The 23130-nt window shown below is 32.7% G+C and overlaps 2 protein-coding genes across 4 annotated transcripts; one reads left to right on the forward strand and one right to left on the reverse strand.

Moving 5' to 3' along the window:
- Positions 1 to 13468: 13468 nt before the first annotated feature.
- Positions 13469 to 20526, forward strand: LOC105422695 (transmembrane channel-like protein 7). 3 transcript variants are annotated; one of them, XM_089080727.1, is made up of 5 exons: positions 13469 to 13993; positions 15731 to 15785; positions 15920 to 16122; positions 16191 to 16432; positions 16507 to 20526. In XM_089080727.1, the coding sequence occupies exons 3-5, from the start codon at positions 15945 to 15947 to the stop codon at positions 18394 to 18396; spliced, it is 2310 nt and encodes a 769-aa protein (XP_088936853.1). In that variant the 5' UTR covers positions 13469 to 13993; positions 15731 to 15785; positions 15920 to 15944; the 3' UTR covers positions 18397 to 20526. The 3 variants fall into 3 exon arrangements, with proteins under 3 accessions (XP_088936853.1, XP_088936852.1, XP_011630479.3); XM_089080726.1 differs by having other exon boundaries at positions 13469 to 14035; positions 15731 to 16122; XM_011632177.3 differs by lacking the exon at positions 15731 to 15785 and having other exon boundaries at positions 13469 to 14035.
- LOC105422694 (ribonuclease H2 subunit C) lies at positions 19911 to 21932 on the reverse strand. The gene is made up of 3 exons (XM_011632176.3): positions 21241 to 21932; positions 20795 to 21030; positions 19911 to 20705 (listed from the first exon to the last, which is right to left on the reverse strand). Exons 1-3 carry the CDS (start codon positions 21386 to 21388, stop codon positions 20685 to 20687), a joined length of 405 nt encoding a protein of 134 aa, XP_011630478.2. The 5' UTR covers positions 21389 to 21932; the 3' UTR covers positions 19911 to 20684.
- Positions 21933 to 23130: the final 1198 nt, after the last annotated feature.

Below are 23130 nucleotides of genomic sequence, written 5' to 3' on the forward strand. Positions count from 1 at the left end.
TTTTTTCTAGTGCAAATTATATTATAATTTGATCGAATAACTGCACTCGTGTTATTTTTATAACATCATCTAAAGGAAAAATTAAATTATTTTTGTTTTTGATAGTAATCAAAATTGAGTCAGCAGATTTTGCAGTGACAAAAATTGCACAAATGTGACAAATATGTCCTAATAACTTTCTTACAACAAATCCACTGATATATTTAAGTACATCGTCGACATATGGACTGAATACTGTTAATGTTGATAAATAATTATGGTTAAATATATCAGCAGATAATTGTTTCTCATCAATTTCACTAAATAAGCTTATGATTTTGACGCATGCGCAGGACGACGAGTATCACTCGTATATCTTCTCTCTCGCACATACTTTGGACACATTTTCGGCTTATAGGAAATATAAGCAATTCCTCCTTCATATCTATATATTCAAAAATTATGATGGGTCCGAAACATAGACATATATAATAGACTCAGTATTAACTATATATATCAATCCTTGGCAGAACGGTGCGAGAGGCAAAATATAGGGGAAGTTCTCTCTTTCTCTCTGAGCAGATAAGATGCGCGATCTATTAACAGATTATATGACAGTCGTGATGAACAATTATATTGTTCTTTATAGCTTTACTCTATTAAAACTTTCTTTCTCAATAAACTTAAAAATATTCAATAAACTTAAAAATATTTTATTTTAAATACAAGGATATTGCTATAGATATTAGATGATTCTCGAGTAAGCTATTTTTATTTGTCAATAATGCGCGCGCAGTAAAGGACAGATATTCCCCGATATTTTGCCTCTCTCACCGTTCTGATAAACCCAACTGATGGTATAGAAAAGTATATGGAGTATGCGGGGTCTATATTATATGTCTATAGTCCGAAACTTCTCTGGTTAAGCCAGCGGCACACAATGCTTTTTTTTCTGCTGGTTTGCTAGCTGGATTCGCGTGTTTGCTGAGCTCTTATCTTCGATTGATATATTTTTTTAGATCTAAAAGAATATACCAATCAAAGATAAGAGCTCAGCAAGCAATCAGCTAGCAAACGAGCAGGAAAAAAAGCATCGTGATGCTGCTTTAGTTACATGACAGTCAACATCAAGAAAAAGAAATAAGCCAAACTATGGATGATTCCTACTGAGCGATTTTCTCCTTCTTGTTGGGAATCCTTTTGTCTCTAGAATGTCGAGTAATCTAACCGATGCATCGTGCAAGGAGTCGCGCGGCAAATGATACAATAAAATAGGATGTTTTGATTGATCAATTCGTGACGCGACGGATGACGCACGCGTGACGCGCTCAGTGGGAATTCATCCTATCACCGTCCGAAATATACCCACTATCTTATATGATTTTTAGTTATGAGAAATGGCACTCAGCCACATTCATCTATCGACAATGTCATGTATTACTCGCGGATGATCCTACTAAAAGTCGTCGTTTTTTTTTATTGTCTTAAAGATATCGTAATAAAAAGATGTTGAATAAAAACGTCTTTTATTATTATGTCTTGAGATAACACATTTTTAGAACTGTACTAATTGTTTTAAATGTGTCTTTTTGGTATTTTCTTATAGATGCTGTTTTAAGACATCTTTCGGATGTTTTTTAGATATTCGTATTTATTGGGTGTCTACAAACAAAATTATTGAGAGAGATCCGATAGCACACAACGCTGATTGATCAATTAAATATAAAATTTCGATTGGTGGAAAATTCCTAAGAAACGGCTGATGTGTGTGGATGTGTGCTATCAGATGAAGTCCAATCGGACACATTACCGATTGGTCGATTAAATAAAAAAATTTTTGATAGATGACTCACTAGAAAATTCCTAGGCATCTGCTAATGTGAGTGGTGTGTCCGATTGAAAATGTGCGCATCTGAGACGCTCCCGTTCTGTGCGCTAACAGGATCCTCCCTACATTATTTATATAAACGACGTGACATTGTTTACATTGTATTGTACGTAGATATTATATATTTTACGCATAAATATCCAAAATACCCTTGTTGACAATACTAAAATTTATATGCTATATATATATATATATATATATATATATTCTAACTAAGAAATATTGTCAGTAATGTAATTGACCATATATCTCAAAAAATATCTTATAAAAACTATCTTTCGGATAATTTTTCAAAAAATCAAAGATTTGTAAAATACTTTTTAATAGTTTTTTTAGGTCAAAGACATCTGAAAGAAAAGACGTCTTTGAGCATATTGTAAGAATATATTTTTTGCTTTTTTATTTTTTCTTAAGCATGAATTTAAATTGAAAGAGTGTGGCGCAAGTGAATAAGAATTTTAATTTACGGGAATGTACATACGTAACATTCATTTTTCAAAATAGGAAATTCAAAATGGAGATTTCCTTTGACTATGACTGCGTTCCGATATTCAGAACTAAAAATATATAGTTCAAATTATAGATTTTCATATATTATAGATTTTCAATACTAGTAGTGAATATCGGAACGCAGCCTATGGGTTTGTTTTTTATTCCCACACTAAGACTGCACTAGAACTGAATGGGTGACAGCCGATTGACCACTAGCCACTTACAAGGGCCGGCGCCTAGAATTTTTCTACTGTTCAAGCGCTGTGAGTGACTAGTAATCAAACGAGTGTTATCCGAACTGAACTGAACTAAACTAGTACAAGCCAGGAGATCAATCATGTAACTTTACGTGAAATTTTTCACTTTTTATTTTTCACTTTTTACTTTTTATTTTTCACACCTTGACATTTCACGTGAAACTTTTCATGTACAGCGATTATGTATGTAGCTTGGATGTGTGGAAAGTGAAATCATGAAACATAGTTTCATAGGTTTTATAGCTAATGAAAATTATTTTATTGGTACAGTATTATATATATATCTTTTAATAATCAATTGTATATACTACGTACACTTAATCCTAACGCAGCCCTAATCTTTTCTAATTCCGAAGCATATTTATTAATTCTCTAGATTTCCGCCTTTTCCGCCACCAAGGTACATGGCGAAAAAGTTCACGTGAAAAATTTCACATTTTCACGTTTGAGAGAGTTACATGATCCCGCAAAATCGTACATGATCGTAAGTTCACATGAAACTTTTCATTTTTCACGTTTCCCTAGGGGAAAAATTACATGATCGATCCCCAGAACTGACGAGTGTAAGCATGCAGTTAGAGAATAGAAAACGATTTAGTGCAAGAAAGAAATCCACAGATAATATCGGCGTCCGATATTATCTGTGGAAATATTAGATTCGTCTTCTAATGAAGATGAATTATTTATTACATTTATTACTTATTAATTACTTACCCTAATAGCACATGATATCACTCGAATATTCTACACTCGTACTGAAAGTACTGTGGTCATACGTATTATTGCTTAATATACTAAAGAACATTCATATGACATCTTGATGGTATATCATTTCTCGTATATTATTAAGCTCATCTCAGAATATATCAAATATACTCTAGCAGCACATGATACAAATATTCTATATTTATACTAAATGTATTGTGATCATACCGAATATATTAAGATTATTCGTATAAAATTTATGTATTCCAAGTAGCAAGATGACGTCATTATGATGATGATTTAAGATTATTTTTTTCTCAATGTACTAAAAAACGACGTAAAATAAACGTAACATTTGTCACGAAATATTATCATAAATATATACATTTAATCGTCATTTTTAAGTCATTTTTAATGAATAAATAATGAAATAACATTATTAATTACTATCTTTCTTAATTAACTATAATATCCCAGCAAGCAAAATGCTAGCAATTTGTTAGCAGATTGACAACAAATTCGATCGGATATTAACTGCAAATCCATAGCCATCTGTGTCCGCATTAGGCTCGGGATTTGTCGACAAAGCCTGTTGACATGCTATGCGAACAAATTGGCGACAGAAACCAAGCAAAGCCTGCTGACATGCTATGCCAGCAGATTGGCGGCAAAAATCGAGCAGAGTCTGCTGATATGCTATGCGAACAGATTGGCGACAGAAACCGAGCAGAGCCTGCTGACATGCTGTGCCAACAGATTGACGGCAAAAATCGAACAGAGTTTGTCCTAACTTCCTTGTTGGACAATTATGTCTTACATCAAACATATATATATATATATATATATATATATATATATATAACATATATATAAAACATAAATAATAAATGCATGTTTAAATTTTGATTATGATTTCGATTATATAGAAAGTTTAATAAATTTTGCATGCAAGAAACGGACATCATCTAACGATAGTTTTCCAATTATTGTATTTAAATATGTGTAATGACAGGCTCTGCTCGGTTTTTGCTGGCAATCTGCTGGTATAGCATGTCGGCAGACTTTATCCTACTTTTGAGAGCAGTTTGCTCACAACGTCAGATTCTTTATTACAGACTCTTGCTTTTTTGTCACCAAATATTGATAGCAGGCTCTGCTCAAAATCTGTTTCTGCAGGTTTTGCTATCGGAGATATATTAGGTATACAAAAAAGTTCTGAGCTTTTTTTTGTAAAATTCAATCTTTATTCAAAAACAAACAAAAAAATATTAATCAGTGAAATATTTCCCGTTTGCATCAACGACCTTTTGCCATCTTTCGGGTAGCTTGCGAATTCTTTGACGATAGAAGCTCACCGATTTCGAAGCGATAAAGTCATCGCAATCAATGCATTTTCGTATCTCTTCAAATCTCACGAAATGTGTATCAGCCAAATGATACTGCAGCGACCGGAATAGGTAGTAATCGGAAGGCGCCATGTCTGGGCTATACGCCGCGTACGGGGGAAGTTCCCAGCCTAACACAAAGATATGGTCCTGAGTTGCTTTCGCAACATGTGGTCGAACATTGTCATGAAACAAGATCACTTTACGACGTTCTTGGCCAGTAAATGGCCTCTTTTCTTCTAATGCATCGCTCAAATTGATCAATTGTTGTTGGTAGCGGTCTGCGGGTGATTGTTTCACCCGGTTGTAACAACTCGTAATACAACACACCTTTCCAATCCCACCAGATACAGAGTAAAACCTTCTTGGTGTGAATATTGGGCTTTGGCGTCGATGTCAAAGGTTGACCAGAGTCAATCCATGATTTTCTACATTTAGAGTTATCATAAAGAATCTACTTTTCATCGCCTGTAATGATTTTGTAGATTGTGTAGAAAATCTTTTTTCCGGAACTTTGAAAGCAAAGTGAGTGCAGTGTCACGCCGACGATTTTTGTTATCTTCGGACAATTCATGCGGAACCCATCTGCCTTCCTTCCGAACCTTTTCCATCGTATGTAAACGTACGGAAATGGTTTGCTGCGTAACGCCAAGCTGTTCTGCAAGCTCCTTTTCAGTTTGCGCAGAGTTTATATCCAGCAGTGCTTGAAATTCGTTCGTTTCAATCTTTTGAGGGCGTCCAGCACGCGGTTCATCTTCAAGACTGAAATCTCCTTGGCGAAATTTTTGATATCATCTTTTACATGTAGTATGACTTACAGCGTTCTCTCCATATGCAGCACAAATCATTGCAGTGGCTTCAGCAGCATTTTTCTTCAGATGAAACGCGAAGTGGATGGAAAATCGAATATGCTCTTTTGTTATTGCCATCGTGAACATTACTGATTTTTGAAGTTATGTACATCAAACGCCAAACCGTATGGCATTTTGGAAGGCCAAATGTCAATTGCGCTTTAAAACCGCAAAAGGGCGGGAAGATATATAAAATTTAAATTGTTATTTCGGTTGTATAAAATCTAAAGCTCAGAACTTTTTTGTACACCTAATAAATAAGAAAAATATTTCTCATATTTAATACAATTATTAACAAATTCATAAAAAAATAAACAAAATATATACAATTTATAAACAATTTTCATAATACAAATGATTTTCATTAAACATAATGTAGGTTCATGGCTCTATATTGTAAGAATTAGACGACCGTAAGCGGTCATGAAAGAGATTCGGAATATAAACACTAACAGAGAGGAGCCGTCGTGGTAGTGCAGACTAAGTGTCGGATTGGTAGACGAGGGATCCCGAGTTCAAATCCAGTCGGTCTCCGTTAATTTTTTCCGAATCTAATAGATATCTTTCAATATATATATATATATATATATATATATATATATATATATATAATTTAATTATCTACAAGAATTACATATGCAATCGAGGTTTTAAAATTAAGACTATTTATATGACAATATAAAATAGCATTCATTAACCGGATCTATCATATTTTATGTCAAAATTTCGTGTTCATTTATATCATCATTTCAGTTGCAGGTTTCATCCTATTATAGAAGTTAAGCAGGATCCCAAGTAGGATGGGTGACCGTTTTTAAAAACATGCAATGATATAAAATAAAAAATGTTTCATTACTCTCTCTCATTTTTTTTTATTCTTTTCACTTATTTTCCGTAAGAGTTGTCATATATATTAAAAATTTTTAGTACTAGCAATCAATATCGGAACGCAACCATAATCTACTTCCCGTTTTCATCCTTTCTTAATATTGTCATCATTCGCTGCGAACATTCGCGGCGAATTTCCATGTTACTCCGGATATAGGAATGTACTTAGAACGTACTTAGTCGATCGCAGTACGTATGAGAATATTCTGAGATGATTACAATATACGCATTGCGATCTTCTCAGAACATACTCAGAACGTACGCGTGCTGTTAGGATAAATATTAAATTTAGATGGGCAATCTTAATACTTTCGGAGATACATGTAACGTATCCATTTTCATTTATGAGAATGTTTCCTGCGCTGTTTTTTTTTTATAATTGCTATTTCTTCATTGTTTGCATTTCAACTTTTTTTTTCTCTGATCATGCAATATCTTCGTAATTGCATGTATTAGTGCGATTCTCTGAGAATAGATAATTCAGCGAAATCCAAATATTGCCGAAGAAATGTGGCCGTGAGAGTCATGACGATCGTAACAACATAAATCAAATTTAATATAATATAAAAGCTTTGTAATAAGAAAAAATAACTTCAAAAAAGTTTCAAGCATTTGTAATTAAACAATAAGTTTAATTGTAATTAAACAATAAATTTAAAAGATATATAATATTTATATATAATATTATTAATTATTGTGCATTAGCGTCCGACTTTCTAATCTACAAATTTAATATTTAATAAATACTGTTTTCTAAACAGTAAATACTTATAATTTTGTAACGGAACGTCCCTGCGCGCTCGGATTTTTGTCGCTAGGTACGGACGCGGGGACGTGCGCTCGGATTTTCGCTCGCCGGATGCCGGGTTCGTATCGATATGCGCGTTGCCAGGCAACCGGGCCCGCGCGTGTGCGTTGCTAGGCAACCGCTGACGCTCGCCGTGACACGTGGGGCGGACGTCGCGGGAAAGTCCGAGAACGCTCCGACTTTCGAGATGAGATGGAGTGACAATACTGAGAACTCTCGGTATTGTCGGGAGGAGGAAAATCTGAGAACACTCTGATTTTCCTCAGACGGGAGATGCAAGAATATCGAGAACGCTCGGTATTCGTTGCGAGAGTGAGAAAGCTGAGAACACTCCGAATTCTCGAGAAAGGATAGAACAGGAATACGGAGAACGCTCGGTATTCGCTGAGAGAATCTTCTCTCGCTGTTCTGGTCGGAACGGTTGTCGGTGTTGGTCAGGTCGGAGGAGCGGATAGGACTGCTCTCTTGTCTTAAAATTCGTCGGGTATTTATACCCCTATCCGCGCCACGTGTCACCGTTTAGTTTGTTAGTGTTTGTTAATGTAACAATAGCTGTCACGTTGTCGCTGCGTGACAGCTCGTCGGCGCGCGTGTGTCGGTCGGTCGCGGTCGGGAGTGTTCGGGCGGCCTCGGATGGCGCGGGCCGCATTTGCGCGCGCTAGTAACAGAGCATCTTTCGGATGCTCTGTTACAATTTTAACTTGCATATCTCAAGTACTATGTATTAAAATATATAAACAATATCAATGAGATACTGAAATTTATATTCTAAGAAAGTTTCTACTTTCATACTTACTGATTAATATCTTATGGTGTTCAAAACCGCTACTGATTGAATTTCGTTTGCTCTGCACTGCTTGACTCTAAACTCAGTACAGCCAGTTCAGTGAACTCGTGAATTAAGTTCTGTTACACTGGAATAACGAACAATATCATTTCAAAAATAGAAAACGCTTTAATGTACACTTCTTGCACTAGTTCAGAAAATTCAGGAATAAAAAACAAACCTTAAGTATGGATTGCCAGTGGACTGCATATCCTATAACACTTTTGAATGAAAAATGTTGCCAACATTGACCTAAGAATATATGGACGGAGCATATACTGCCAGTTAGGGCAAGGGGCAGTGAGATGAATGGTAAGGGAGAATTACATGTGCATCGGGTCGATTCAGATTGACTCGAAATTATTCGGGAGTCCGAGTCCCTGGGGATCAATCATGTAATTTTTCTCCTAGGGCGGAAATGTGAAAAGTGAAAAGTTTCATGTGAACTTACGATTATGTATGATTTTGCGAGATCATGTAACTCTCTCAAACGTGAAAATGTGAAATTTTTCACGTGAACTTTTCGTCATGTACCTTGGTGGCGGAAAGGCGGAAATCTAGGGAATTAATAAATATGCTTCGGAATTAGAGAAGATTAGGGCTACGTTAGGATTAAATGTACGTAGTACATGTACAATTAGTTATTAAAAGATGTATATAATACTGTACCAATAAAATAATTTTTATTAGCTATAAAATCTATGAAACTATATTTCATGATTTCACTTTCCACGCTACAAACTACATACATAATCGCTGTACGTGAAAAGTTTCACGTGAAATATCAAGGTGTGAAAAATGAAAAGTAAAAAGTGAAAAATAAAAAATGAAAAATTTCACGTAAAGTTACATGATTGATCCCCAAGTGTTTGCTTTCAAAGTAAATGCATGTGTAACCACAAACTTGTGCTAATTTTAAAATTTTATAATGAGTTATTATGTACATATTAAAGTAGTAAATACATATAGATATATGTACAGATATATGTATATCTGTACATATTTATATTTATATTAATATAATTATATATTTCATATAATTATATATATATATATATATATATATATATATATATATATAAATAATACTATTTAATTACCCAGCAAGCAAAATGCAATTTGCTAGCAGATTGGCAACAAATTCGATCGAGATATTGACAAGAAATCCATAGCCATCTGTGTCCGCATTAGACTCGGGATTTGTCGACAAAGCCTGCTGACATCACTGACATGTTATGCTAGCAGATTGGTGGCAGAAATCGAGCACAGCCTGTTACCACCGTTTGATAGCAAAAAAGCAACAAATTACACACAGAGTCTGTAATATCTGATGATGTGAGCAAACTGTCCTCAAAAATATGACAAAGTTTGCCGACATGCTATACCAGTAGATTGCTAGCAAAAACCGAGCAAAACCTGTTACCAACGTTTGATGACAGAAAGGCAACAAATTGCACACAGAGTCTGTAATATCTGACAATGTGAGCAAACTCTCCTCAAAAATATGCATAGTATATCAGCAGGCTTTATCATATTTTAGAGGTAGTTTGCTCACAATGTTAGATATTACAGATCCTGTGTGCAATTTGTTGCTTTTTTGCTATCAAATATTGGTAGCAGGCTCTGTTCAAAATCTGTTTTTGCAGGTTTTGCTATCAGGATTATGAGTAAATTCTCTCTCTTTCTCTCTTAATTTTTAATATATACTCTATAATTTATTCGAAGTTCTGTACAAATTTATAAAATAACTTCATTTTTTTGTAAACGTCTTTCAAAATGTAACTTTTATAAAAGCTAATTTTAAGACTAAATATTATTTGCTCTTACAGAAATACTTTTCTTACAGAAAAAGTATATACATTTTATCTCTTTAAAATAAAAATATATAGATAATAATGAAAATAACAATACAAAATATTTCATATAGATTCTTTTTAATAAGAATCCTTAGTTTGAGAATCATTGGTTCGTATATATATATATATATATATATATATATATATATATATAAATAACAGTCTTCACATAAAATTGTGAATATATCCAAAGAACGTCGGAGTGCATGTAGTTTCCCCTTACCGCTAATTTCAGCTACTTCGCGCAACAGACTCCATCCATATTTTTAGATCATAATTGCCAAATATGTACAACGGATTTTAATTAATCAGAATCCGCGCGAAATTCAAATCAACTATGTTTATCAAGCTATATTTTTATACAAAAATTATTTTATATGTTGTGTTTCTATTTTTAATTAAATAAATCAAAATAAATTTGATTCTGTTTATATTAAGTTAATAAGTAATTAAGTTAAGTTTAAATTAATTTCTGATCTATCTAAAGAAGTTTATCCACTGGCTGCTTTTTATTTATTTATATATGCGTACTACAGTACTTCACAAAAGAATAAGTTGGCATGATATTTTGATATTATTAATTTTTAATAAAGATGCACGAGAAGCACAAAAAGTACGAGAAGCACGTTGTTTTCCAAGTGTGCATCTACTATACCTAATATTTAGTTCTTGGTTAGTGATGTCGCCTCTTTTTGACAACAATAGAGACATTATAATCAAAGACTAGTCACAACTCTGATCCGCCAATCAGAGACTCTGATCCGCCATGTTTTAGTTAAATCCTACGAGAAAGAAAGAAATATACATCATCTCACTCTAACCAATAGCGATATTTTTTACTTTGCATGGTATTGATTTAAGTATATTGTGCATGTGTATTAAACACATGGAAAGCATGATAATATATTATTAAATAATAAAGATACTAAAATTGCAAAATATAATCATAAATTAATTAATTGTGATAAACCAATATAAAAAATGAATGGGTTTATCTTTTTATTTAAATTTTATTTTATATTGTAATAAAGTTTATAATAATAATAAATATGTGTAATAATCCTTTCTAAAAAAGGCATGACATCAATATTTGCATCTCTCGAAATTTCCTTTTGGTCGGGCCCCGCCGTGACGCACACCCTCCCTTCTTATTCGGGGGCTCGAGCCATGCTTGATGCAATCTCTCCTGTCGTGCTCCAGGAGGATTATTTGTATATTTGCCAATGGTGTTGGAGGGTGTCACCGCTGCAGTCCGACCTGCATCCATCGAGTGAGAGACCAACATCGCTCTGGAGTATCGGTCGTGGCGATTCGAAAGAATACATGTATATATGTATATTGTAATATATATATATATATATATATATATATATATATATATATATATATATTGTATCATTGTATTGTTGACGTGTTATTCTAAACACGTTATTTGCGATAAATATCATCACATGCCTCGATAGTCGAAAGGATAAGATGCCTGCCCGGTAAGCAGGAGATCCAGGTTCGATTCCTGACTGAGGTGGTATATTTTCGCAAAATAATTACGAGTTTTCACGATTGGTTCGTGGTCGGGCCCCGTCGTGACGCACACCCCGAAGTTTATTATTGATGCTTTTCCGCGATGGATTCTCTCGCTGCTCTAACTTTGTGAATAGCTGTCATTGTATTGATTTCACAGCGGATTGTTTTGACAATCGTGTATCAAAAAGTTAAAAATATTATAGTGTAACAATAGTATAATAGTATTATATTAATTTTTGTTCTTGTGTTGAAAAAGATAAATAGCAAAAAAAATAAATTAATTAATTAAAAATCATAAAAATTAAAGGATATATATTAATAAATTGGTAATATAATTATGTAAAGTTTTATAAATATACACATTTTATTATTTTTAAAACACTTATATTTTTAAATTATAATATTGCAAAAGATTAATGTAGTTAATGTATTTGAAAATAAGTAGAAATAGCCAAAAGATGGTGAACCAATCAAAAGTTGCTTTTTCGCCAGTCTTTGATTATGTATTTCTAACAACAAGTGTGAAGTTAGGACTGTGGCACATAAAAAAACTTAAGCAATAAGAAAATCAACGTTATGGATTTGCTACTGCTTATATTACTGCCTTACGTTCTGGACTGATTGACTAATTCGCTTACTGCTTAAGTTTTTTTATGTGCCGCAGCTCTTAGCCATTGGCAGTCCATACTTATAGCGTTTTTCACTGGGTAGAATTGAGTGTGCACTGAAAACTCGTTGAGTTCAGGCGGCACTGCTCGAATGTATTGAAAGTGCGAGTTTCTTGCACTTTCCCAGCTAAACACGTCGCTCTCAGTGCAGTTTGTGATGTATATTTTGATAAAAATTATTTGAATTAAAATTAATTATGGAAAGATTTATTATTAATTTTAAAGTCAATGACATACTGCACACTTGATCCGGTCGAAGTAGGATTGTACGATATATATAATAATATAATATATGAAGATATATAGAGTTTCTATATATATTATATATGTATAATATTTATAATATATTATTATATATTAGATATTATTATATATTATTATATATAATACATATAATAATATATTATATATAATTATTTGTAATATGTACACACACACACACACACACACAGAGAGAGAGAGAGAGAGAGAGAGAGAGAGAGAGAGAGAGAGAGAGAGAGACATATAGGCTACAGTCAATGTAACATTACAAATGCTTCAAAGCATTTGATCGTACTTATAGTATTTCACATAATACAATACAATAATATAATACCTGCGCAGCAATAATTTAATAAATAATAATTAATCATGACTTACGTTATTATCCGTAAAATTATGTTATAAATAATAAAATTCTTTCTTTTAGGAACTTTTTGTGGTTTTTTTTTTTTATAAAAAATTCATCTTCATCATTGCTAGATGATGATGAAGATAATAAATCTAGCAATTGCTAAAGGAGTATTCGAAATATCGTTAAAATCGCGCGCTGCCATCTTGCACTCAACCGTCTCTCGAAGCTCGTGCCGAATTCTTGCACTAAAATGCAAAAAGAGAAACTTCCCAATGAAACAACACGCACCGTTTTCGTGCGCACTAAAATGCAGTGAAACACGTTATCCGCAGCGAGTGTGCACTCAGTGCGCACCAGTCATAGACCTTATAAAATGGACTGGCAATTGCTATAGTTTCTGCATAAGAAACAGTGTCCGCGAGAGGTTAGACAGAGAGATATACTTTTTGATACTTCTTTCTTTTAAGATGTCCGGAAATATGTATGGCGCATGAGTTCGAAGCATATGGCGAATAATATAATAATATGATCGAAAACAATAAATGTTGACCAATTATAATCGAATATGAAAAAAATACTCGACTATGATTAGTCAATTTCTTACGGCTTAAAGATTAAATACTTATTGTGAACCGACACTAACGCAACAGAAAGTACGTCAAAATCAATGACGTCATAGAATTCAAGGCTGTACTTTCGTAGTGCACTGCTCTCTATATCGGAACGCTATTCGTAATACTGATAGTACTCGGAGTGAATAAAGGAACGCACCCATAGTCAAAGGAGATTTCATTCGCTTTTGCAAGATTCTCTTTTTTTTCGGACCCTCCGATCCGCCGGGACGCCATCTAGGTCCTTGCGCGTTCGGCGATCCTCTTAGTAACTTCATTATTATTAGCCGTCTGCTGCGCTGAGTTTGACATATGAGACAAACAGCAAGATGCCGATGTGCAGGCTCGCACCAATAACCCTTTGCAAATTATTCTTGTCTGTTACGATTTTAGTGGAGCCGAAGCGTCGAACACGGTGTCATCGACCACGTTGATCAGGAGTTCCTCGCGAGTTGTCTTGACGTCGCGCGACATTTACATATATCTCGCAGTGTTAAAAAACTGGTGCGACCGACATCAGGGGTCATGGCCTCGGACGATCGGAGTTAAATTGTTACTCGAAATATTATCAATATCGATTGGCGGAAATCCCCCGTCAATGATTGCTAGAGATTTCTCGTCTGATCTGCTCATATCTGATGTGTACGTGTGCACATATACAGTGAGGAGCAAAATTGAACTAATGTACGTGTTTTTGTAGAAAATAATAATTTATTTACATATTATAATAAGGAACAAAAGGAACTTGTTACATATATTAATTAACACTTATTTTACTATAACAAATGTGTAACAATTTCATGACGTTCTCTTTAATTTAGCAATTACATAATTTTTGTTATGAATCAATTATGCACCACTCCAAAAAATAACAGAAAATAAGAGTTTTATTAATGTTTAATATTTTTTGTCCATAAGCCTTTGGCATTTAAAATGGCTGCAATTCGTCTGGACATACTCTCCATTAAATTTATACAAATTTCTAAAGAAATTGCATACCACTGCTCTTCAATTTTTTCCCATAATTCGTCGAGATTTCTTGGAGGGGAATCATATTCATCTCGCAATTGTTTTTTTGAGATTTTCTCATGTATAGGATTCAGGTCTGAATTTTAACTGGCTAGTCCAGAACCTGAAATAATTGCAGTTTCAACCATTTTTACACGCTTTTTGCCATGTGCTTCGGATCTCTATCATGCTGAAACACGATATTTCTTTCATCAATTGGCATATTTTCAAATTGGCATATTTTCAAATTGGCATATTTTTTATAGTTTTGCATAATTCTACATCTAAAAATTTCTTTTACATACATTCATTTGATTCATTCTGCCCTTAATGCGAGTCAATAATCCAACATCATTCACTGTAAAATGTCTCCAGAGCATAATAGATCACTTCCAAGTTTTAATTTCATTCATGTTTCATTTTTGCAAGAGTCCTTCCGTATCCAGGCCCATTGTCGTCCATTAGACAAAAATCTATTAATTTTTAACTCATTTGACCATACGATCTCGTTTCTAGTCACTGACCAATACATATATTTTTTCGCAAAAATTTATTATTATTTACAAACGAGCTTTAATATTTCTCATTGATTTATCTTTTTTCTCGATTGCTTTAAAATTCATTTCTTTCAGAGCTCGTCATACGGCCTAGCAACTGCAACGTACTCCTTTCTCATTTTGTAATGATTTCCCCGTTATTACGGCTGATTTTGTTACTCCTGAAAATACCAATCGGACGAGACTTCTCTTATCTTGTACTGTATCTTTGGACGTCATGCAGAAGGTCTAGGAATATCGTCACAATATTTTTTTTCTGATTCTTTGTACACTAGATTGAGATACTGAATACTTTTTACATACTTCGCGGATTAACATTCCTTTCTTTAGCAAAAAAATTATTGCATCTCGAACGTTTCTCGTTATACGTTTCATTACGGCGAAATACTCAATTTAGATATGTTACCTTCAATGATTGATTGAAAACTGCTACTAATACATTTCTATATGACCTATATGTGTTGAATGTAAACCATCTTGGCCTTCATGCAGAATTGAATGTAAAAAATACACGAACATTTAGTACAAAATTGAGCCAGAAATATAAATGAATAACTGGCAAAATAAAAAAAATAGAACAAAATTGTTATCTGCTAATTGCAGTAAAACAATTATAAATTAATATATGCAATACGTTCTTTTCATTCTCTATTACAAAGCATAAATAATTTATTATTATTTACAAAGATATTTGCAAAAATACTTGGTTCAATTTTGCTTCTCACTGTATGTATATATGTATACTGATATTATTTTATTTTATTATTAATACATCTTTCGGGAATGATTGCATCATTATTATTTTTTTCCACAGTTACTGCATTGTTGTCAAATGAGCAATATCATCTATGATTGTCTTCGAGCAACATGTAAGATGTAATTTGACAAAGTTTCTTGAATAGGAGAGATAAACAGACTAATTGCTGTAATCATGCATTAAATCGTACAAATTGTTTGTCAAAAATTAAATTGTGTTTATTGTATGCAATTGACTTACTTAAAGATCAGATAAGGATTATATCCTAAAAATGTCGGGTGGAGAAAGGAAAAAAAGGGGTTGCGATAGAGGACATGGATGGGAGGAGGCTGGCGCTGAATTCTATCAAGAAAGTTATCCAGCGGCTATAGAAGCGGATCTGCAACAGGCATTGCAGAGGGATCCCTCGCATATAGCAACTTTACTTCCTAGCAAAAAATCCCGCGTTGGTAAGTTTCATTTTGAGAAACAAATTGCAAATAAATTTCTTTATATCTTACATTTGCATTTGATGTAGCCACAGTGAAACGAATCCGAAATGACACGAAAACTACATTGAGAAGGCGTACAAGTACTAGATCTCGTGGTACCACGACTTCAAGACGTATGTCAACCAACATACATGACGCGGCTGTATCGATGTTGCCGGATCTGTCGGAAAATTTATCCAATGAGGAGCGCACATGGGAAGAAATAATGCAAATCAAGGCCATGCCCGTATGCATGTCTCAGAAGATCCAATTGAAGAACCAGTTACAGGTACTTTAAAAAGCTCGTATTTTAATAATACATTAAATGTGACTTGGCAGTAATAGTAAACTCATGTATTTCAGAGTGCCACGAAGCTACGGCTTCAAGGCTTTGAGCAGCTAAAATGGCAGCGCAGGAAAGCTTGGCAGCAATTTCGCATTAGAATGAAAGAAGCTTATTCCAAAATGGAATTATGGAACGACAGTCTCAAAAAAATAGGTGGAAATTTCGGAATGGGCATAGTGGCATATTTTTTATTCATTAAGTGGTTGATGTATCTGAATCTGATCTTATTCGCAATTATATTCTTGCTGATAGTACTACCGACGATAGTGCTGGAGGTGCCCCAGAACGAAACATGTTCACCTAATGATGCCGCCAGCGTAGCCTGTTGTTCCGAATTGTATCGGAATATGACTGAGGAAAATAACAGTCTAGTAAAGATCATGCAAGACGGTGGGATATTAGAGCACACTCTACTATTCTACGGTTCATACACGCACAAAATTTACGAGAGTATAGGTACCAATTTTTACTATAATTCACCACTGGCCTACATCTGCGCCATTATTAGCGTCTTCATCGTTAGTTTGATAGCGATCGTACGATCAGCTGCAAAAGGTTTCAGAGAAAGAGTCATAGAAGGTGAGGGCCAGTTTTATCGATATTGCAATCTAGTATTTGGCGGATGGGATTACTGCATTAACAATGAGAGATCCGCCGGCATAAAACACAAAGCGCTATATAACGAAATGAAAGCATTTCTCGAGTCAGAAAAAATGGAGGAGGAACGACGAAATCGCACAAGAGAAGAGAAGACAAAGCTGCTTTTCATACGTCTGTTCGTTAATCTATTAGTTTTCACGGTATTGTGTGGCTACGGTATATTTGTTTATTATATAATCGATTTTTCATTCAGTCAGCTGTCGGCACACTCGGCAAAAAGTTACGAAATCACTTATCTATTCTTCGAATTTCTTCCATACCTATGTATCGTCGAACTTAACATAGCCGTTCCATTTCTCTTTCGCTATCTGGTCGCCCTAGAACATTACAATCCATCGTATGTCGTCCGAGTGACGTTATATAGAACTATGTTTCTCAGACTCGCTTCCCTCCTTGTTCTGTTAACATCTCTATATAGACTCGTAGCAGATAAGATCCCGGACAATGAGTGCACCAACAAAAAAAATAAACAACCGCTATGTTGGGAAACATTCGTAGGACAACAATTCTTCAAACTTTATACCACCGATATTTTCATCCAATTCTTTATGACGTTCTTCGTCAACTTTCCGCGATCAGTAATCGCACGTCACACCGAGAACAAACTTTTACGCTTCGTCGGCGAGCAAGAGTTCGACTTACCCAAACATGTGCTAGATATTTTCTATTCACAAATGGTTTGCTGGCTTGGTTGCTTCTTTGCCCCATTATTACCCATGGTCGCCGTCATTGGAACGTTCTTACTGTTTTACATTAAAAAATTCACTTGTCTAGTGAATAGTACACCATCAAGTAAGATTTATCGTGCGAGTAGGTCGAATTGCCTATTCATGTTTGTTTTATTGATTTCCTTTATCCTGGCAATGATACCGCTTGGTTATTCCATCGCGGAGATCATGCCGTCGAAATCATGTGGATCGTTTCGAGGATTGGAATCCGTATGGACATTATTGATTACGACATTCTCACAATTTCCCAACTGGTTGCAATCGGCTCTGTCCTTTCTTGGTACGGCTGCTTTTGGCATACCGGCATTTGTCATCCTTTCTCTGCTTCTCTACTATTATTATGTAATGTGGTTAGCGAACAAGCACATGGTGACAGTATTAAAAAACCAATTGGTACTGGAAGGTCATGATAAACAATTTTTATTGAACAGATTGAGCGCCTTTATTAAGCAACAACAGGATCAGAACAAGTTTCATCAAGAGCAAGCTAATGAGTTAGGCACGTTTCAACATGTATAAATAGGATAAAATTTGATTTGACATTTTTTACGGATGTACAAAATTTATTAGAAATAGTTTTACCATACAACTACGGTCTGATAAATATCGGTCCAAGTGAATTATTTGCTTGAGATTTTATAGGTTCTACTTGTAAAACATAAGACTGTCAATTTTGTCTTCTTTACATTATATACGAGTGGCATTTATATAATAGTTTTTTGATATTTTACTGAATTGGAAAACTTTATAAATTACAAGGAAATACGCGGACAATATTAAAGCGTATCTTATTTATATACTGCCCATTGCAGTGTCTTGTGCACTTTATACAAATTGATGTTTTTTGAGACTTCAATATATTACAGTCATCATCACTGCCATATACATTAGTTTTTGTGATTAGTTTTTCGAGAACTTCATTCAAACGGGACATATCTTACATTCTAGAAAATCTAATCTCATATATGAAAACACATCTAAGATCAGGGTACAAAAAAAGAAAGAAGAAAAATGATGTTGCGCAAGTATGATGCAAAGTAGTAAGGAAAGTCGTAAATGATTTAAGCATTCTCATTATAATTCCATATAATTTCATGGATATCTATAAAATCATAGAGTCACCCATGGAACATTAAACTTGAAGAAAATTTAATTTAGAATCTTCGGGAATAATATGATTTATATATATATATATATATATATATATATATATATATATAATTTTATATATATTTATATATATATACATATTACATACCACACACACACACACACACACACACACACACACACATACACACACACACACACACACACACACACACAATGTCCAGTTTATAAAAATTAAATTAAAAAAAGCAAGCAAATTTTAAGTCTGCTTGTATCTGCCATTTCGGGGAGAATCTTCTTTGTTCACCTAAGACTCCATTTCGCTAGCATCAGCCTAAGAGAACAGGCAGACCACTTATCCAATTTATATGTAAGAAGTAATTAAATATGTTTAGCTTAATATACGAACAACAGCGACAAAACTAATACCTCTGTAAGATGATTTACTTTCTCAATTTTATGAGTATTTAGAGAGCTTTTGCATGAATGAAACAAAGTGATATGCTGCGAACCTATTTTCTAGAATAGTTCCTTAGAAATCTATAATCTTATTGTAAATAGGTCCTTTAGAACCTATGAAAAGTTATTTTATTAGTAATTATATATATATATATATATATATATATATATATATATATATATATATATATATACATATAATGAGAACATCGGAGAGAATCACGAACAGAAATATTTTGTTATATTTCGTTATTGCGGCTTTAATAATTTAGAATGTAGGAAATGAACGAACATGAAAACATGAGAATTTTTGTAATTTCATATATATATCATTCAGAGTTCTGTCTCAATTCTAGAAATATCATATACCTCAGTATTGTTACAATGCCAAAGATAATTCAGATTGAGATTAATAACTTATTCATTTATCTATAAAGTAATTAAAAGACTATTAAGACATAATATAAACAATAATGTAAACGAATGTACTTTATTTAAGACACATACTATCATTAATTCTATGTATGTTTTTCATTTTAGTGTATTTAGAAGACAATTCTGTAGGCGTCGTGCACACACATTCAATACACGCTATCGCAAATCGATCACATTCTTTGGCCTAAATAATTCAATGCATACCACGTACTGGAAAATATATTTTGTAAATCTGACAATTGTATAATTAAGATAGCATGTATGGATGTCCAAATGCATCCTTTCTTAATTTATTATAGGTCATAAGCTATCGACAGCACTATATAAATGCATATTTAATATAAAACTAAATATAAACTCATATAAAACATGTAACCTTAAAACATAAAACAGATTTATGCCTCTAAGAATCTGCAAAAATGTATTCATAATCATACTATTATATTAAAAAAAAGAATAAGTCCACACAGATGTCTAAATAGAAAACTGTTTCTTTAATGTCTGCTAATTAGGCTAATTATCAATTCCACCACTATTTCTCTTCACACTTAGCTATAGGTTCTCAATTATCTTAGATTACATGCATTATTTGTAATATAAACATTCAATTATGATGCTGTAAAAATAAATCTGTTATACAAAATATATTTTTATTATCTTTCTCTTTTTTCTATCAAAATATGATGATATGAATATGATATGATAATATATTATCATGAATGATATGAAAATATATTATCTGATAAGAACATATATTTCTTATATCTTCCTTTTAAAATAAGTGTTATCTTCTGATATCATACTTATGTTTCTGGTGAATGTAACTAAAAGTTATTAAAGATTTATTAGAATAGTTATTATTAATGATAACTGATGCATTACATAATTTATGAAAAGATTAAATAAGAGTTACCACTTTAGCTATATCAATCCAATCAAATGCAGCTGCAAGAGCATCATTCTTGGATGGTATTCTATCATAATTCCAATATGTAAATTGTGAAAAGATTCCAGTGCAATACAAATTTCTCTCTTTATTTTTTTCAATATCTGCTTTTTTATTCTGCATAAACATCATGCCTTTATATTCAGCAGGTACAGTTATTTTTTTTCCTTGGAGTGGATAGCCACGGAAGGAACAATCATAATCTTTAAACAATCAAATAATATATTGATATTATAAATATTAAATTTTCCCTTTAATGACTTTATATTTGATTCATTTGAATCATTTACTTAACAAACTAAAAAAGATCCGATTTAATTCTTATAAATTAATTTTATAAAATTGTATTTTTAATGTTATCTATATAAACTATATGCAATATGAACGAGTTTCCTCTGTTCGCAGTCACTCACGTTTTTCATCGATTTTACGAATATAGGGCTTGAAAAAAGAAGAAACATTCGCAGCTTCGTCTCCGTAAATTTTACATGGCATTAAGTGCAATACAGATTCTTCTCGATCAACTAAATCTTTATCATTAATGTATAATCGTGTAACCATGTTAATTTGATATAGCACAAAGTAATATTTGTGTGTAATTTCGAAATTAATTTTAATGAATTTTTATGTCTGATAAACCTCTATTTATACGAACTAACCAATAACATGCCGTATTGTGACTTGATGCCAAGCGCCATCATTAAGAGACAGACATTTTTAAAAAAAGCTTGTTTTTTTTTAACTTCTTGCACCATTTATCTTTTCTCTTTTTTTTCTTAAGCGTGAAAAGGGTTACACAACATTTTCCCGAAAAATGAAAGGGATAATGTTGGTCCCAATAAAATCCTCTAAACAATATAATTTTAGTTTCTATGAATTAGCAGCTGTTCAAGTAGTAATCTGTTAATTTACACTAGAGACCCTTTAAGGCCATTGCACGTGAAAATATTTTAGTAGTAATCGTAAGGTTGTAAACGAATTGATCAACTACAATCGATTATTTTTAGACTGTAAGGAGAATAATTGATTCTGATTGATCAATTTCCTTATGATCCTTATGATCTACGATTATGATTAAAATTTTTTCACGTGCAATGACCTTAAAAGTCTGGCCATCAGAAACTCGATTTTGAAGTGATTTTGATTGGTCCATCATTTTTTCTCTAATTTAAGAGAGGGTAGCGCAAGCGTATGAAATGATACATACATAACCTCAGAAAAATTTACGAAACATATATCGACTCGAATATTATTCAGGTAGATTCTATTTTTTAGGTAGATTGTGACACAATTCTTTTTCTTTAATAAAATCTTAATAAAATTATTTTTAGATTTGTAACGTATGTCTTTATAGAAATCGAATGCTGAAAGGTAGTGATAGATTACTTAACTTGAATACTAAAAGCAATATTATTTTGTGCTTTTAATATTCAAAATAACTAATTCTAGTATTATATTGGCTAGTAATTTTTGTAACAGGATGTAATATGTAACCAATGATAAGTGCAAAATGATATTTTCACTATTCAATAAACAAGGAAGAAATTAAATAAACAAAGTTTAACAGTTTATTTTAATTTATTTTATTGCATTATGCAAAGTTTAACAGTTTATTTTAATTTATTTTATTGCATTATGCATTGTCATTGATTATTGTCATAATATTTATGTTTAATAATTCTTTTTTCATTTCTTTTTTCATCCTTAATCTATAAACTGCAAATCTGTTTGCTATTTTTGTATTTAAATTATGACATTGCAAGATGTGACTATTACTTAAAATATTATAAGAAACTTATTAACTAAAAACTTCTTATTATTGCGAGTAGATTTTTGGATATTTTTTGAATATATTGAAAGATATTTATTAGATTCGGAAAAATAAACGGAGACCGACTGAATTTGAACTCGGGATCCCTCGTTTACTAATCTGACTTCTCACTTAGTCTGCACGACCATGACAGCTCCTCTCTGTTAGCTGTTTATATTCCGAATCTCTTTCATGACCGCTTAGGGTCGTCTAATTCTTACAATATATTCCAGTTTTTTAAATATTTTGAATGTTTGATTATTAACAAAAAATAAAGTGTTATCTTTAATCTTAAAAATAAAGTGTTATCTATAACTTCTTAATCGTACTAATTTTGCATGTCGTGAAAAATTTCAATTTGTAGAACCTAAACTATTAATACATTGCTCACAAAATTATTTTTTTTTTAATACTTGTTACTATGTAACCAGCAATACTATATAAAACTCTATTTTCTATATAATTCTATATAATTTAATTCTTCTACTTTTTA

The sequence above is a fragment of the Pogonomyrmex barbatus genome, unplaced genomic scaffold (genome assembly GCF_055798465.1).
Source record: "Pogonomyrmex barbatus isolate J1 unplaced genomic scaffold, ASM5579846v1 scaffold4, whole genome shotgun sequence".
Taxonomy (NCBI): Eukaryota; Metazoa; Arthropoda; class Insecta; order Hymenoptera; family Formicidae; genus Pogonomyrmex; species Pogonomyrmex barbatus.